The following is a 13,587-nucleotide window of genomic DNA, read 5'->3' as shown; positions in this document are numbered from 1 at the left end:
TTCTTTCTCTCATCTGTCTTATCCTTTTACCTACCTCATAAGGGCTGTGGACCCTCTTGTCCAGGGATCTCAAAGTCCCTCCTTGAGGGCCGCAATCCAGTCGGGTTTTCAGGATTTCCCCAATGAATATGCATTGAAAGCAGTGCATGCACATAGATCTCATGCATATTCATTGGGGAAATCCTGAAAACCCGACTGGATTGCAGTCCTCAAGGAGGAACTTTGAGATCCCTGCGTCTTGTCTGACCTTCCTCACATCTTGTACATCTACAGGTTCTATCTATATTAACTTTGCTTAACCTGTTACCCTCTCCCTTCTCCCATATACCTCTGTCTCGTACATACCTATATTGTCTTCTGCATGAACCTATCTTGCATTCCTCTCATCTCTCCCTTTACTTACGGTTTTGTCCCTGGACTCTGTTTATTTTGGGGGGGTTTCTTTCATACAGGGTCTAGTGGTTCCAGTCCTCAGGAATGTTGAAACCATGAATTTTGCTGATATTGAGCGAACCATCAATGAACTGGGAGAAAAGGTGAGGAACAGTGGGAATGGATTGACTGTGACATTTGGGCTCTGCCCTCATAAAGAAGGTTAAGTTAGTGAAAGAGAGAGGGTCCCAAGGGGAGTGGGAAAGTAGACTTAAAGACAAGGAGGCTCCATGAGGAGATGTGAGGAAGGAGAGGAGGACATTCAAGTGGATATTTCTTATAGAACATAAGAACATAAGCAGTGCCTCTGCCGGTCAGACCATAGGTCCATCCTGCCCAGCAGTCCGCTCCCGCGGCGGCCCAAACAGGTCACGACCTGTCTGAATCACTAGAAGGGGCTCCCTTGCCACCTTGGTATCTCGTTTAAGTCCTGCCTTCCTATCGAAGTCCTAGCCCTCCAGTCTTGCACATGCACGACCTGGTTGGTTTATACTCATTACCTGGTTAACATTCTATACTTGTGTTACATCCCAGCTCCTCCCTCAGTATCCCACGATCCCTTTATCCGTCAGGAATCTGTCCAATCCCTGTTTGAATCCTTGGACCGTACTCTGCTTGATCACTTCCTCTGGTAGTGATCAAGCAGAGTACGGTCCAAGGATTCAAACAGGGATTGGACAGATTCCTGACGGATAAAGGGATCGTGGGATACTGAGGGAGGAGCTGGGATGTAACACAAGTCATCTTTCTCCTCTCCAGGGTATGGGTTATAGAGATGGAAACCTGTGGCGTAGTGGTTAGAGCTACAGCCTCAGCACTCTTAGGTGTGGGTTCAAATCCTGTGCTGTTCCCACCTAATCCTCCCCAGGTACATTAGAAAGATAGTGAGCCCACCGGGACAGATAGTGAAAATGCTTGAATTATTCGTAAATTGCTTTGAGTGTGGTTGTAAAACTACAAAGAGGTGGTCTACAAGTCCCAATCCCATTACCCAGAAATGAAAAGAAGAGTGGAGTATCAGCCCAATTGTTAGAGCATTTGACTGACATCCAGGGAAGTCTGATTCACATACTTCTGCTGCTTCTTGTGATCTTGGGTAAATCACTTAATCCTCCATTCCGTCTGACGCAAAGTCCTTGGGAGTTCACTAGGTAGGGAAATACCTAATGAACTATAAGGGAAGGGAGAGGGAGGATAAGGTTTTGTTTTGTGGGTGATATTGCTCAATGCCAGGAAAGAACAGTTCTCCCAGAGCTCAGAAATATGTGTAACGTTCAGAGCATATGCAGCCCTTCCTGCACACAGCAGTCTTCTTTGTTTTGTGTTTTCCACATCTGTCATGGCAAGCTTATAATCTGCCTACAGTACCTAAGATTGTAGCCACCATAGCTGATCTCTGTCCCTCCAAGGGAGTCTTTCTGAGGCCAGTGCAGTGGGACAGTGGTGACTTAAATGGGGAGCCCATTGTCCCAGCTGGTTCAGGTGCTCTTTTCCAAGGAGGAGAAGTCTTGCTCAGTCAACAGATTGACGCTTCGGGAGTTCAGGGCTTTCTTGAGGGCAGGGCAGTAAGAGCACTCTGATAAAGCCACAGTGGTGTCGTATGTTAATCATCAGTGTGGTATAGTCATCTGTTGGCAGAGGGAGATGGTACTTCTCATGGTCTGAGAGGAGAGTCACTTATCAGTTCTGTCTGCCAGTCGTGTGGCCGGGGCTGAAAACATCCAGGTAATTTTCTCAGCAATCATGTCCTGGATCCCAGGGAGTGGTCTTAAGTAGCAAGGCCTACGATTACATTGTTTTCGCTGGTGGGGCAGTCCTGGTAATGGATCTAATGAAGATGCATGAGATTGCCAAGGCCCGCTATTCCAGTGTTTCCCATCTCGGTCCTGGAGTACTCCCTTGCCAGTCAGGTTTTCAGGATATCTACAATGAATATGCAAGAAAGAAATGTGCATATACTGCCTCCATTATATGCAAATTTCTTTCATGCATATTCATTGTGGATATCCTGAAAACCTGACTGGCAAGGGGGTACTTCAGTCACAGGTTGAGTCATTTAGAGCAGTGGTTCCTAACCCTGTCCTGGAGGACCACCAACATGGGGCAGATTTGCATGCCTATCACCTCCATTATATGCAAATTCATTAGGGCTATCCCGAAAACCCTACAGGGTTGGGAACCACTGATTTAGAGGACCAATCTATACGGCAGCTGAGTAGTATTGGCTCCGGACTAGCCTAGAAGACTGTGGTATTCGGATCGCAAGCATCTGGTGTTGGACAGACCATTACAGTTACAAGTGTCGGTGGACCTGGATCAATTTTGTCTTATGGCTTAGCTTTTGAAAAGGCTCAGTTGAGGAAGAGAAGTTTATTTGTCTAAACTAATTTTTCACATGCTCTGTTCCTGGCAGAGGTCTTTTTTTTTATGTGTGGATTTGGAGGATCACAGAATGGTGCCTTTATATTCCTCAGTAATGCAAGTCCTTAATTTCATGTAGGCTGAAGCCCTGCCCACTAACCGTCCTGCAACAATCTCTTCAGCCCTTTAAAGGGCCAACACTGAACAATCCCCTGACATGATCATGCAGAGTAAGAATTAAGGAGGCAGCCGACATCGCTCCTTACCCACCAGACTCGATCCTGGCTGCCGGAGCCATGTGGCACTGAAGCCCTTGTCACTAACCGTCCTGCAATAATCTCTTCAGCCCTTTAAAGGGCCAACACTGAACAATCCCCTGACATGATCAAAAGGGTAAGCATTAAGGAGACAGCTGACATTGCTTCTTACCCCACTGGACTTGATCTTGGCTGCTGGAGCCATACAGCACTGAAGCCCTACCCACTAACTGGCCTGCAACAATCTTCAGCCATTTAAAGGGCCAATGAACTGGCAGGCCCCACTCACCAGTAGGCCCACCAAAGAGCCCTTTGTGCGGCCCTTCATGCAGACCAGACAGCCCTGCCAAAATTCTCCCTAAAGCTGAAGCAGGCCAAGACGTTCCCTGACTAACAGAGGACAAACACCACCACTGAGAAAATGTGAATAACTTATTTACTCTCTCCAAAAATACAAGAACTATGGGACATACAATAAATCTACTAAGTCACATCAATGAGGGACTCGGCAGAGGGGAAGACCTTTGAAGGATCTATGTGTAGGCATTTGAAGATTATTTTCCCGGGTGACTGAGACTAATAAAGATAAAATAGGTGTGGGCCAAGAGGGGAGTTGAAGAGGAAGTTTTAGGTGTGCCGACTCACATAGGGGAGGGGGGCTGCTGGATTCGCTGTGATGCCATCCCAGGTGGAAATATTTTTTTTATTTTTTTTTTTACTGGTGAAGTAAGACCTTTTACCTTTTCCACAGGGCAGTAAAAGGCCTTGCCCCTGTTCCTGCAGTAGAGTCATGGGATAGGAGGCAATGTTCAATTGTGCATTAAGAATTGGTTATTGGATAAAAAACAGAGGGTAGGGTAAGGACATAAGAACATAAGACTAGCCCTACTGGATCAGACCAATGGTTCATCAAGCCCAGTAGCCTGTTCTCACGGTGGCCAATCCAGATCACTAGTACCTGGCCAAAACCCTGAGTGGAAAAAAATTCCTCTTATTGGTTTTAAAAGTATTTCCCCGTAGCTTCGAGTATCCCCTAGTCTTTGTAATTTTTGACGAAGTGAAAAAGCAATCCACTTGTACCCGTTCTACTCCACTCAGGATTTTGTAGACTTCAATCATATCTCCCCTCAGCTGTCTCTTTTCCAAGCTGAAGAGCCCTAACTGTTTTAGTCTTTCCTCATACGAGAGGAATTCCATTCCCTTTACCATCTTGGTTGCTCTTCTTTGAACCTTGTCTACTGCCACTATATCTTCCTTGAGATAAGGAGACCAGAATTGAATGCAATACTCCAGATGAGGTCGCACCATGCAGCGATACAGGGGCATTATAACATTCTTAGTCTTGTTAACCATCCCTTTTTAAATAATTACCAGCATCTTGTTTGCTTTTTTGGCCGCCACTGCACATTGGACAGAAGGCTTCATTGTATTGTCTATAATGATACCCAGATCCTTTTCTTGGGCGCTAACCCCCAAGGTGGACCCTAGCATCTGGTAACTGTGATTCAGGTTATTCTTCCCAATGTGCATCACTTTGTATTTGTCCACATTAAATTTCATCTCCCATTTGGATGCCCAGTCTTCTAATTTCCTAAGGTCCGCTTGCAATTTTTCACAATCCGCATGCATTTTAATTGAACAGTTTAGTATCATCTGCAAATTTAATCACCTCACTCGTCGTTCCAATTTCCATATCATTTATAAATAAGTTAAATAGCACCAGTCCTAGTACAGACTCCTGCGGCACTCCACTGTTTACTCTCCTCCATTGAGAAAAATTACCATTTAATCCTACCCTCTGTTTTCTGTTCGATAACCAATTCCTAATCCAAAACTGAACTTTGCCATCTATCCCATGACACTAATTTTCTCAGGAGCTTCTCATGAGGAACTTTATCAAAAGCTTTCTGTAAATCTAGATACACTATATCAACCGGCTCACCTTTATCCACATGTTTAGTCACACATTCAAAAAAGTCAAGCAAATTTTTGAGGCGAGATCTCCCTCGGCTGAACCCATGCTGACTCCGTCTCATCCTATATAATAAAATCCTAGCCGCGCATGAGCACTTACCTGCGTGCTTCCGTGATCTCTGATCTGTGATCAGTAGGTCCGTGGCAAGCAGGAGTGCGGATGTGGCGGCCAGACAACTCGGAGAAACAGCACAGCCGCCGACTACCCCCTCCGCCCTCACTCACTGTCCAAACCACCACCGCCAAAGCCTCCTCCTTCTGGCCGGCTCACCCGCCTTTAAATTAAGAGAAAAGCGCTGCACCGCACTAACGCTGGCCTTGCCGTCTTCTGTCCACTGTGGCCCACCCTCTCTGACTACTTCCTGTTTCCGCTAGGGTTGGCCACTGGATAGAAGATGCCGAAGCCAGCGGTAGCGCGGAGCAGCGCTTTTCTATTAATTTCAATGCAGCGGCTGGGAAGGGGGCGGCGGAAAATGCTGATGCTGCACAGGGAAGTGTGTGTGTGTGGGGGGGGAAATGTTGCTTCTGCATAGGGAAAGCCGGGAAATGCTGCTGCTGCTGCACAGGGAAGTATGTGGGGTGGGAGGGGGGGAAATGCTGCTTCTGCACAGGGAAGGCCGGGAAATGCTGTGCTGCACAGGGTACTGTGTGGGGGCGGGACCGCGGGAAGGGAAGGGGATTAAGGGAAATGCTACTGCTGCACAGGGACGTGGGGGGGATCGAAATGCTGCTGCACAGGGACATGGAGGGGGAGGGAATGCTGCTGTGGCTGTTGCACAGGGAAGTGGGGGGGGAAGAAAGACAGACAGCTAGCACCCGTTAATGTAACGGGCTAAAATACTAGTTAAATTATGTTTGTTTATGTGTTGCACAATTTTATTTTTTATAATCGTTTCTACCATTTTGCCCGGCACCAAAGTGAGGCTTACCGGTCTGTAATTTCACGGATCTCCCCTGAAGCCCTTTTTAAAAATAGGCGTAACATTGGCCAACCTCCAATCTTCAGGTACTACAGACGATTTTAGCAACAGGTTACAGATCACTAACAGCAGGTCAGCAATTCTTTAGCATCTCTCCAGACTGATATAGCTTCACTGATGAGTAATAGCTCACTTTGCCCAGCAGGTGGAGACTGAGACCAAATGTTGGTTTCAGTATTAATAGCTGTAGCTCCCTCTAGCAAACCAGTCTTTGCTCAGTCTCTCAGCAGGTGAAGGTGAGCTGTGCCAGTCTCCCCTTTCTTAGGCCCATTGGCATTTTAGCACTCCCGTTCTTGTGCCGGACTGAGCTTGGAGGGACCCTGATTGGGGGGTATCTCATTCGATGAGTCACTAGTGCCTCAGCTGTAAGCCTTGTCACTGATTCCAACAAGGCAAATAGCTTAGAGAGCCAGTGTGAAGCAGCTCTAGGGTGAAACTGGTTAGTGGGATGATTATTGTGATGTCGTCTGCGTAAATGAAGAATTTGAGCTTGAAGCTGTGCAGGAGGTTTCCCAGGGAGACGAGATAGATATTGAATAGGGTGGGGGATAGTGGTGAGCCCTGGAGAACACCACAGGAATTGTCCCAGCTGTGGGAGAAAGAGTCATTCTTGATCACTCTGATCTATTTTTTAGAAACCCGTGGAACCAGCTGAGAACCTGTCCGGAGATGCCGATGTGTGCAAGGCAGTTTAGGAGAATGATGTGATCGACTAGGTCGAAAGCACTGCTTAGGTCAAGTTGCAAGATTAGGGCGCTGGAACCCTGGATGAAGAGTGAGTGCAGGTAGTCGAGTAGAGAGGCTATGATGGTTTCGGTGCTATGGCCAGAGCGAAAGCCTGATTGGTTGTCGTGTAAGATGTCGAATTTGTCCAGGTATGTGGTGAGTTCTGCATTTACCGCCCCTTCAGTTATTTTGGTGACTAGCGGGATGTCGTCAGCGTAGCTAAATAGTTTTATCCCCAACTGGGATAGTTGTGCACCCAATGAGGACATGTAAACATTGAAGAGCAAAGGGGATAGCGGTGAACCTTGTGGCACGCCAGATGGATTGCTCCATGTATCTAAGAGATCGTGATTAAAACGGACTTGGTATGTGCGTGATATAAGGAAACCTCGAAACCAGTTCAGTACTTCACCTCTGATTCCGATTGCGTCTAAGCATTGTAACAGTTTTCCATGGTCCACCAAGTCAAAGGCGGAACTCATGTCAAATTGCATGATTAGGGCGTTGAGGCCCTTACTGAACAAGTAGCACAAATTGTCCAGAATGGCCGCAATTACTGTTTCAGTGCTAAATAGAGGCCTAAAACCAGATTGAGTTTCATGCAGGAGGGAGAATTGGTCAAGGTATTCCATTAGTTGGGTATGTACCAGTCCTTCCATGATTTTTACCATGAATGGAATAGATGCTACAGGTCTATAGTTGGTTATTGATGTTGCTGGTTCTTTACAATTTTTTTGGGATTGGGGTTATTATAATATGACCATTGTTGGTGATGAAATTTCCATTGTATAGGTTATTGGTTAGATAGTTCAATAGGGATAATTTAAAGCCTAATGGAGCTGCTTTCATAATCTCTGTGGGACATGAGTCCAAGACACAGTATGAATTAGAGTATTTGTTATATAATTTGATGTAGTTATTCCAATCTGAGTTGTTGAAGGAACTCCAGATCATATCCGCTGGTATTTCATTTCTTGGTATATCAATTGATTGATGTTTCTTATGCAGGAATTGTCGAGTAGTTGTTTCTTAGGTTTTTGATTTTTGAGTCGAAATGTTGTGCGAGTTTGTTTGCTGAGGGTGGTTTGGCATTATGCATGGGTTGAGTGTGGTGTGTGGTGTCGAATAAATTTGTAACTATGTTGAACTATGATGAGGTTGGTTCTTAGGCATTGGTGGAATAAGGCATTATGACATCACAATCTCAGCTCTGGAATGTTGCTCTCATTGGGGTTCTGGAATCTTGCTATTCATTGAGATGCTAGAATGTTGCTACTCCTTGGGTTTTGACCAAGTACTAGGGACTTGGATTGGCCACCATGAGAATGGGCTACTGGGCTTGATGGCGCATTGGTCTTACCCAGTAAGGCTATTCTTATGTTTTTATGTTCTTACAGGGAAAACACAGGAAAAAAAGTTGCTCCGATAGCCAAAGCCATGGAAATGAAACCTATAAACACTGCAGGCAGAGATGGAAGGTTCTTTCCTCAGTTCCAGCACTCTTCAGAACTTCCTGTCCTCAAATTCTCATCTCACTCTGAAACATAACTGGCTGATATACCAGGGGAGAGGGGTGGAGTCTGTAAGTACTACAGGCAGAAATGGCTCTTTTCTCAATTCAACACTCTTCAGAACCTCCTGTCCACAAACTCTCTCACCTCACTCTGAAACAGAGCTGGCTGGTATACCGGGAGAGAGGGGTGGAGTCTGTAAACATTGTAGGCAGAGATGGAAGGCACTTTTCTCAATTCCAACACTCTCCAGAACCTCCTGTTCTCAGCATCTTTGGTTGGCTTCTGAGATACCGTGTGTGTGAGTTTTTGCATGACATATGAGGACATGAAAGCTGCCAATCAAGTGGAGCAAGCTTCATCAAAGGCAAGACAAATCATAGGTTGCATACGGAGGGGTTTCGTCAGCCGTAAGCCGGAAGTCATTATGCCATTGTATAGGTCAATGGTGAGGCCCCACCTGGAATACTGTGTGCAATTCTGGAGGCTGTATTATCGTAAGGATGTGCTGAGACTGGAATCGGTCCAGAGAATGGCCACCCGGATGGTCTCGGGACTCAAGGATCTCCCGTACGAAGAAAGGCTGGATAAATTACAGCTATACTCACTCGAGGAGCGCAGAGAGAGGGGTGACATGATAGAGACATTCAAACATCTCACGGGCCGCATCGAGATGGAAGAAGATATGTTCTGCTTCAAGGGTCCAGCGGCAACACGGGGGCATCCGTGGAAAATTAGGGGCGGAAAACTGCATGGGGACACCAGGAAATTCTTTTTCACTGAAAGGGTGGTTGATCGCTGGAATAGTCTCCCACTTCAGGTTATTGAGGCCAGCAGCGTGCCTGATTTTAAGGCCAAATGGGACAGACACGTGGGATCTATTCACAAAGAAAGGTAGGGGAGGGTCTTTGAGGTGGGCAGACTGGATGGGCTGTGGCCCTTATCTGCCATCTATTTCTATGTTTCTATGCTTAAAGTTCTTCTGCATAAACAAAATGACAGACTCAGCCAGCAGAGAAACAGAGGAGATCAGCAAAGAGAGTGTAGGTAGTGGTTAAAGCTACAGCCTCAGCACCCTGTGGTTGTGGGTTCAAACCCTGGTGCTGCTTTTTGTGACCCTGGGCAAGTCACTTAATCCTCCACTGCCCCAGGCACATTAGATAGATTGTGAGCCCACTGGGACAGAAAGGGAAAATGCTTGAAATACCTGTACGTAAACCACTTTGAGAAACTGGGCCTCTTCTCCCTTGAAAAAAGGAGACTGAGGGAGGACATGATCGAAACATTCAAGATATTGAAGGGAAAGTAGATAAAGTATTGAAGGGAAAGTAGATAAAGACAGGTTGTTCATCCTCTCCGAGGTAGAGAGAACGAGAGGGCACTTTCTAAAGTTAAAAGGGGATAGATTCCGTACAAACATAAGGAAGTTCTTCTTCACCCAGAGAGTGGTAGAAAACTGGAATGCTCTTCCAGAGGCTGTTATAGGGGAAAACACCCTCCAGGGATTCAAGACAAAGTTAGACAAGTTCCTGCTGAACTAGAACGTACGCAGTAAAGCTAGTCTCAGTTAGAGCACTGGTCTTTGACCTAAGGGCTGCCACGTGAGCAGACTGCTGGGCACGATGGACCACTGGTCTGACCCAGCAGCGGCAATTCTTATGTTCTTATCAGGAAGTACCAAAATTGAGATGGGTGCCTCTTATCTCTCTGATGCTCTGTATGATCTCTTTTGTAGTACCTTGTGGCTTCGGGCTGACAAAATTTTCCTTTCGGGGGTCTTTTTTGTTTGGCGAGGATTTGGACAAGTTGGTCCAGACCTTGACAGGCTCCAAGGTGCCCCGTCTTCCTGAGGAATGTGCCTGCACTCCTGCAAGGAGTGTCATTGCTTGGGGACATTTGCATGATTTCCACAGATATCGCCCTGGCTGAGGGACTGCTTCCTTCCCGGCCTCTGGGTCGCCCCAAGGCCATTTCTTTCACCGCATGCAGTCCTTTTGGGGGGCCCGTTGAGGGGGAACATGATTCCTCCGCCGGTTCCCCTGCTGCCCTTCTGGCCCAATGACGATCACGACAGATCAGTGGGTCCTAGAAGTGGTTCGGACAGATATGCTCTAGAATTTTCCTACTCCTTGCCAGATCGCTTTCTCGCTTCCCCTTGTCAGGTGGCATGGAAGAAGCGGGCTTTTCGCCAGTCTCTATGACTGTTGATAGATCTCCAGACATTAGTGCCAGTGCCTCTGCAGGAGTGTGGCACAAGCAGATATTCAACTTACTTTATGGTGCCCAAGAAAGAGGGGGACTTTTTGGCCCATCTTAGATCTGAAGGGGGGTCAATAGGGCTCTGTGTGTTCTGTCTTTTCACATGGAAACCCTGAGAGCTGTCATTCTGGCAGTTCAGCCGGGAGAATTTTTGACCTCTCTCAATCTGACAGAGGCCTACTTGCATGTTCCAATTCGCACCTCCCCATCAGCATTTCCTTCGCTTTGCGATCTTGGATTGGCACTACCAGTTTTGTGCTCTCCTCTTTGGTCTGGCCACAGCTCCGCAGACGTTCACCAAGATCATTGTGGTTGTGGCGGCGGCATTGCACAAGGAGGGCATTCTGGTTCACCCCTATCTGGAAGACTGGTTTATCAGAGCAAAGTCTTTTCAGGAGAGCTCCTGGGTTACGGCTCGGGTTGTGGAATTCCTGCAGTCGCTGGGATGGGTAGTCAATCTGTCCAAGAGCCGGTTGGTTCCGCCTCAGCACCTGGAGTACCTTGGGGTTCTTTTCAACACTAGCTTGGGGAAGGTCTCCTGCCAGAGCCCACGTGGTCAAGTTGCAATCACAGATTTGCTTTCTGATGGCATCCCTGTGTCTTCGGGCTCAGGGTTTTCTCCAGGTCTTGGGGTCGATGGCAGCCTCTCTGGATGTGGTTCGGTGGGCCCGAGCTCACATGCGCTCACTTTAGTCGCCCTAGGTGCACAAGTTGGACTCTCCTGTTCCTCTTCGGGGCTTAGTGCGTCGCAGTCTATGTTGGTGGCTTCAGTCTTCCAATCTGGTGCAAGGGGTGAGTCTGGGTCAGCCCCAGTGGACAGTTCTTATCATGGACACCAGTCTCCTCGGTTGGGGAGCTCAGTGTCTTAATCACTCAGCTCAGGGCCGCTGATCTCAGGAGGAGGCTTCTTGGTTGATCAGTGTTCTGGAGACCATCTGGCTGGCGTTGCTAGCATTCCAGACGTTGACGTGCAAGTCTGTTTGGGTCTCTCAGACAATGCCACGGCGGCAGTGGCTTATGTCAATCGTCAGGGGGAAGCAGGAGTCATCTGTGTTGCAGGAGGCGGCTCTGCTCATGGTGTAGGCAGTCTCATCTTCTGGATGACTCGGCTTCCCACATAGCAGGGGTAGAAAATGTTCAGGCGGACTTCCTCAGTTGTCATGTGCTAGATCCCAGAGAGTGGTGTCTCGGGCCCGCAGCCTTCGAAGTGATTGTGCAGGCTTGGGGTCAGCCAGTCCTGGACCTGATGGCCACGAGTGTCAACACCAATGCGCCTCAGTTCTTCATTCGACGTAGGGATGTGCAGGCCGAGGGGTTGGATGCTCTGATGCAACCCTGGCCAATGGCGGGTCTCCTGTATGTACTTCCTCCGTGGCTGATGGGCAGAGTTCTTCTTTGCATTGCTCGGCACTCCAGCCGTGTGATCCTGGTGGCTCCGGACTGGCCCAGATGCCCATGGTACGCTAATCTGGTCTTGTCTTCTGCTGGTAGATCCTCTTCCACAGCCTCTCTCGCCTGATCTTCTGACACAGGACGCCATTCCAATGTTCGATCTGGGTCCCTTTTGTCTTACGGCTTGGCTCTTGAGAGGAAACGCCTAGGTAGGAAAGGTTATTCAGATAAAGCGATTCCACTCTCTTGGGGTCTTGGAGGCTTTCCACTTCTCGGGCTTATGTGCGTGTTTGGCGTATTTTTGAAGTGTGGTATGCTGCACGGGGGGGGTTCTTTTGCACTTCTTTGCCTCACATCTTGTATTTTTTGCAGGATGGCCTGGATAGGACTTGGTCTTCTCTCCAGGTTCAGCTGGTGGCGTTGTCTGTGTTTCGCAGTTTGCTTCACGGTAAGCGTTTTAATCTAATTTAATCTTTGGTTTATATACCAGGTCATCTCCCAATGGAGCTCGACTCGGTTCACATATAATTAAGATTAGAATACATAGAAAAAGAAGCATGAGAGAAGTAAGAACTATAGTAGTATCATTTTGTTAAGACTGTAGTTAAACCATTTAAAAATTGTGAGAACAACAAAGTTTTCAGGGTTTTACAAAATAGTTGTATCTGGCCTATAAGCCTAATAGAGTCAGGGAGTTCATTCCAGATCTCTACAAAGCAAAAGATTGACTAAGCTTCCCAGCAGATTTAATTCCCTTAAAGGAAGGGAAGGATAGCTTATATCTTTGTGTATTTCTCAGATGACAAAATCTAAATGTATTCCAATATAAGCGGACTAAAGGATCAAATATTCCATGGAGAAGCTTAAAGATTATGCATGCACATTTAAACTGAATCCTAAAACGAACTAGATCATACTTTCATTTACCAAAGATGAGCTTAGCTGCAGTATTAACTTAAGTTGTTTTAAACTGCCCTGCTTAATGCCCAAATAAACTGAGTTACAGTAATCTAGCTGGGCAAGAAAAATGTTCTTTCCTGGATGTAGTATGCTTTTTGTGGGCGGCCAAATTGATTCAACCTCATGTTCGGCCTTCGGTTCCAGCTTGGGATCTGAATCTGGTCCTGTCCGTGCTCGTGCACCCTCCTTTTGTGCCCCTGGGTTCCTGCTCGTTAAAGGATCTTACTCTCAAGGCAGTGTTCCTGGTGGCCATTACTTCTGCGAGACGAGTTTCTGAGTTGCAGACTTTCTCTTGTAGGTCTCTTTCTGGAGTTTTCTAGGGAGCGGGTTGTGCTGCAGCCTGTTCTTCCTTTCTGCCAAAGGTGGTCTCGCCTTTTCATATCAACCAGTCCGTGGTCCTCCCGGTCTTGGGTAACTGGGAGGGTTCTTCAGAACAGAGGCAGTTGCGCAAGTTAGATGTCTGTAGGGTCCTTCACTTTTATGTTCAGCGGACCCAGGAGTTCCGGAAGTCAGATCATCTTTTTGTCCTCTTGGCTGGTAAGGGGGATGGTGCTTCCAAGGCTACCAATGCATGTTGGATCAAGGAGACTATTGCTTCTGCATATCTTCAGCAAAAGCCTGTTCCGGAATTTCTCAAGGCTCATTTCACTTGTGGTCAGGCAGCTTCTTGGGCTGAGTCTTCTCTGGTGCCTCCAGTGGATATTTGTAAGGCTGTGGTTTAGTTTTCTCTTCATT

General features: G+C 47.2%; 1 protein-coding gene across 1 annotated transcript in view; it reads left to right on the top strand.

Moving 5' to 3' along the window:
- The window catches only part of DLST (dihydrolipoamide S-succinyltransferase), a 157,043-nt gene that overhangs the window by 131,037 nt on the left and 12,419 nt on the right, over positions 1-13,587 (top strand). The window contains exon 13 of the mRNA XM_033951095.1: positions 453-536. Within this exon, the coding sequence (XP_033806986.1) occupies positions 453-536 (84 nt within the window). The remainder of the gene's footprint in view (positions 1-452; positions 537-13,587) is intronic.

This window comes from Geotrypetes seraphini, chromosome 7, assembly GCF_902459505.1.
Source record: "Geotrypetes seraphini chromosome 7, aGeoSer1.1, whole genome shotgun sequence".
NCBI classification, from domain to species: domain Eukaryota; kingdom Metazoa; phylum Chordata; class Amphibia; order Gymnophiona; family Dermophiidae; genus Geotrypetes; species Geotrypetes seraphini.
The sequence above is the reverse complement of the archived record's forward strand: the minus strand, read 5'-3'. Positions and strand labels throughout refer to the sequence as shown.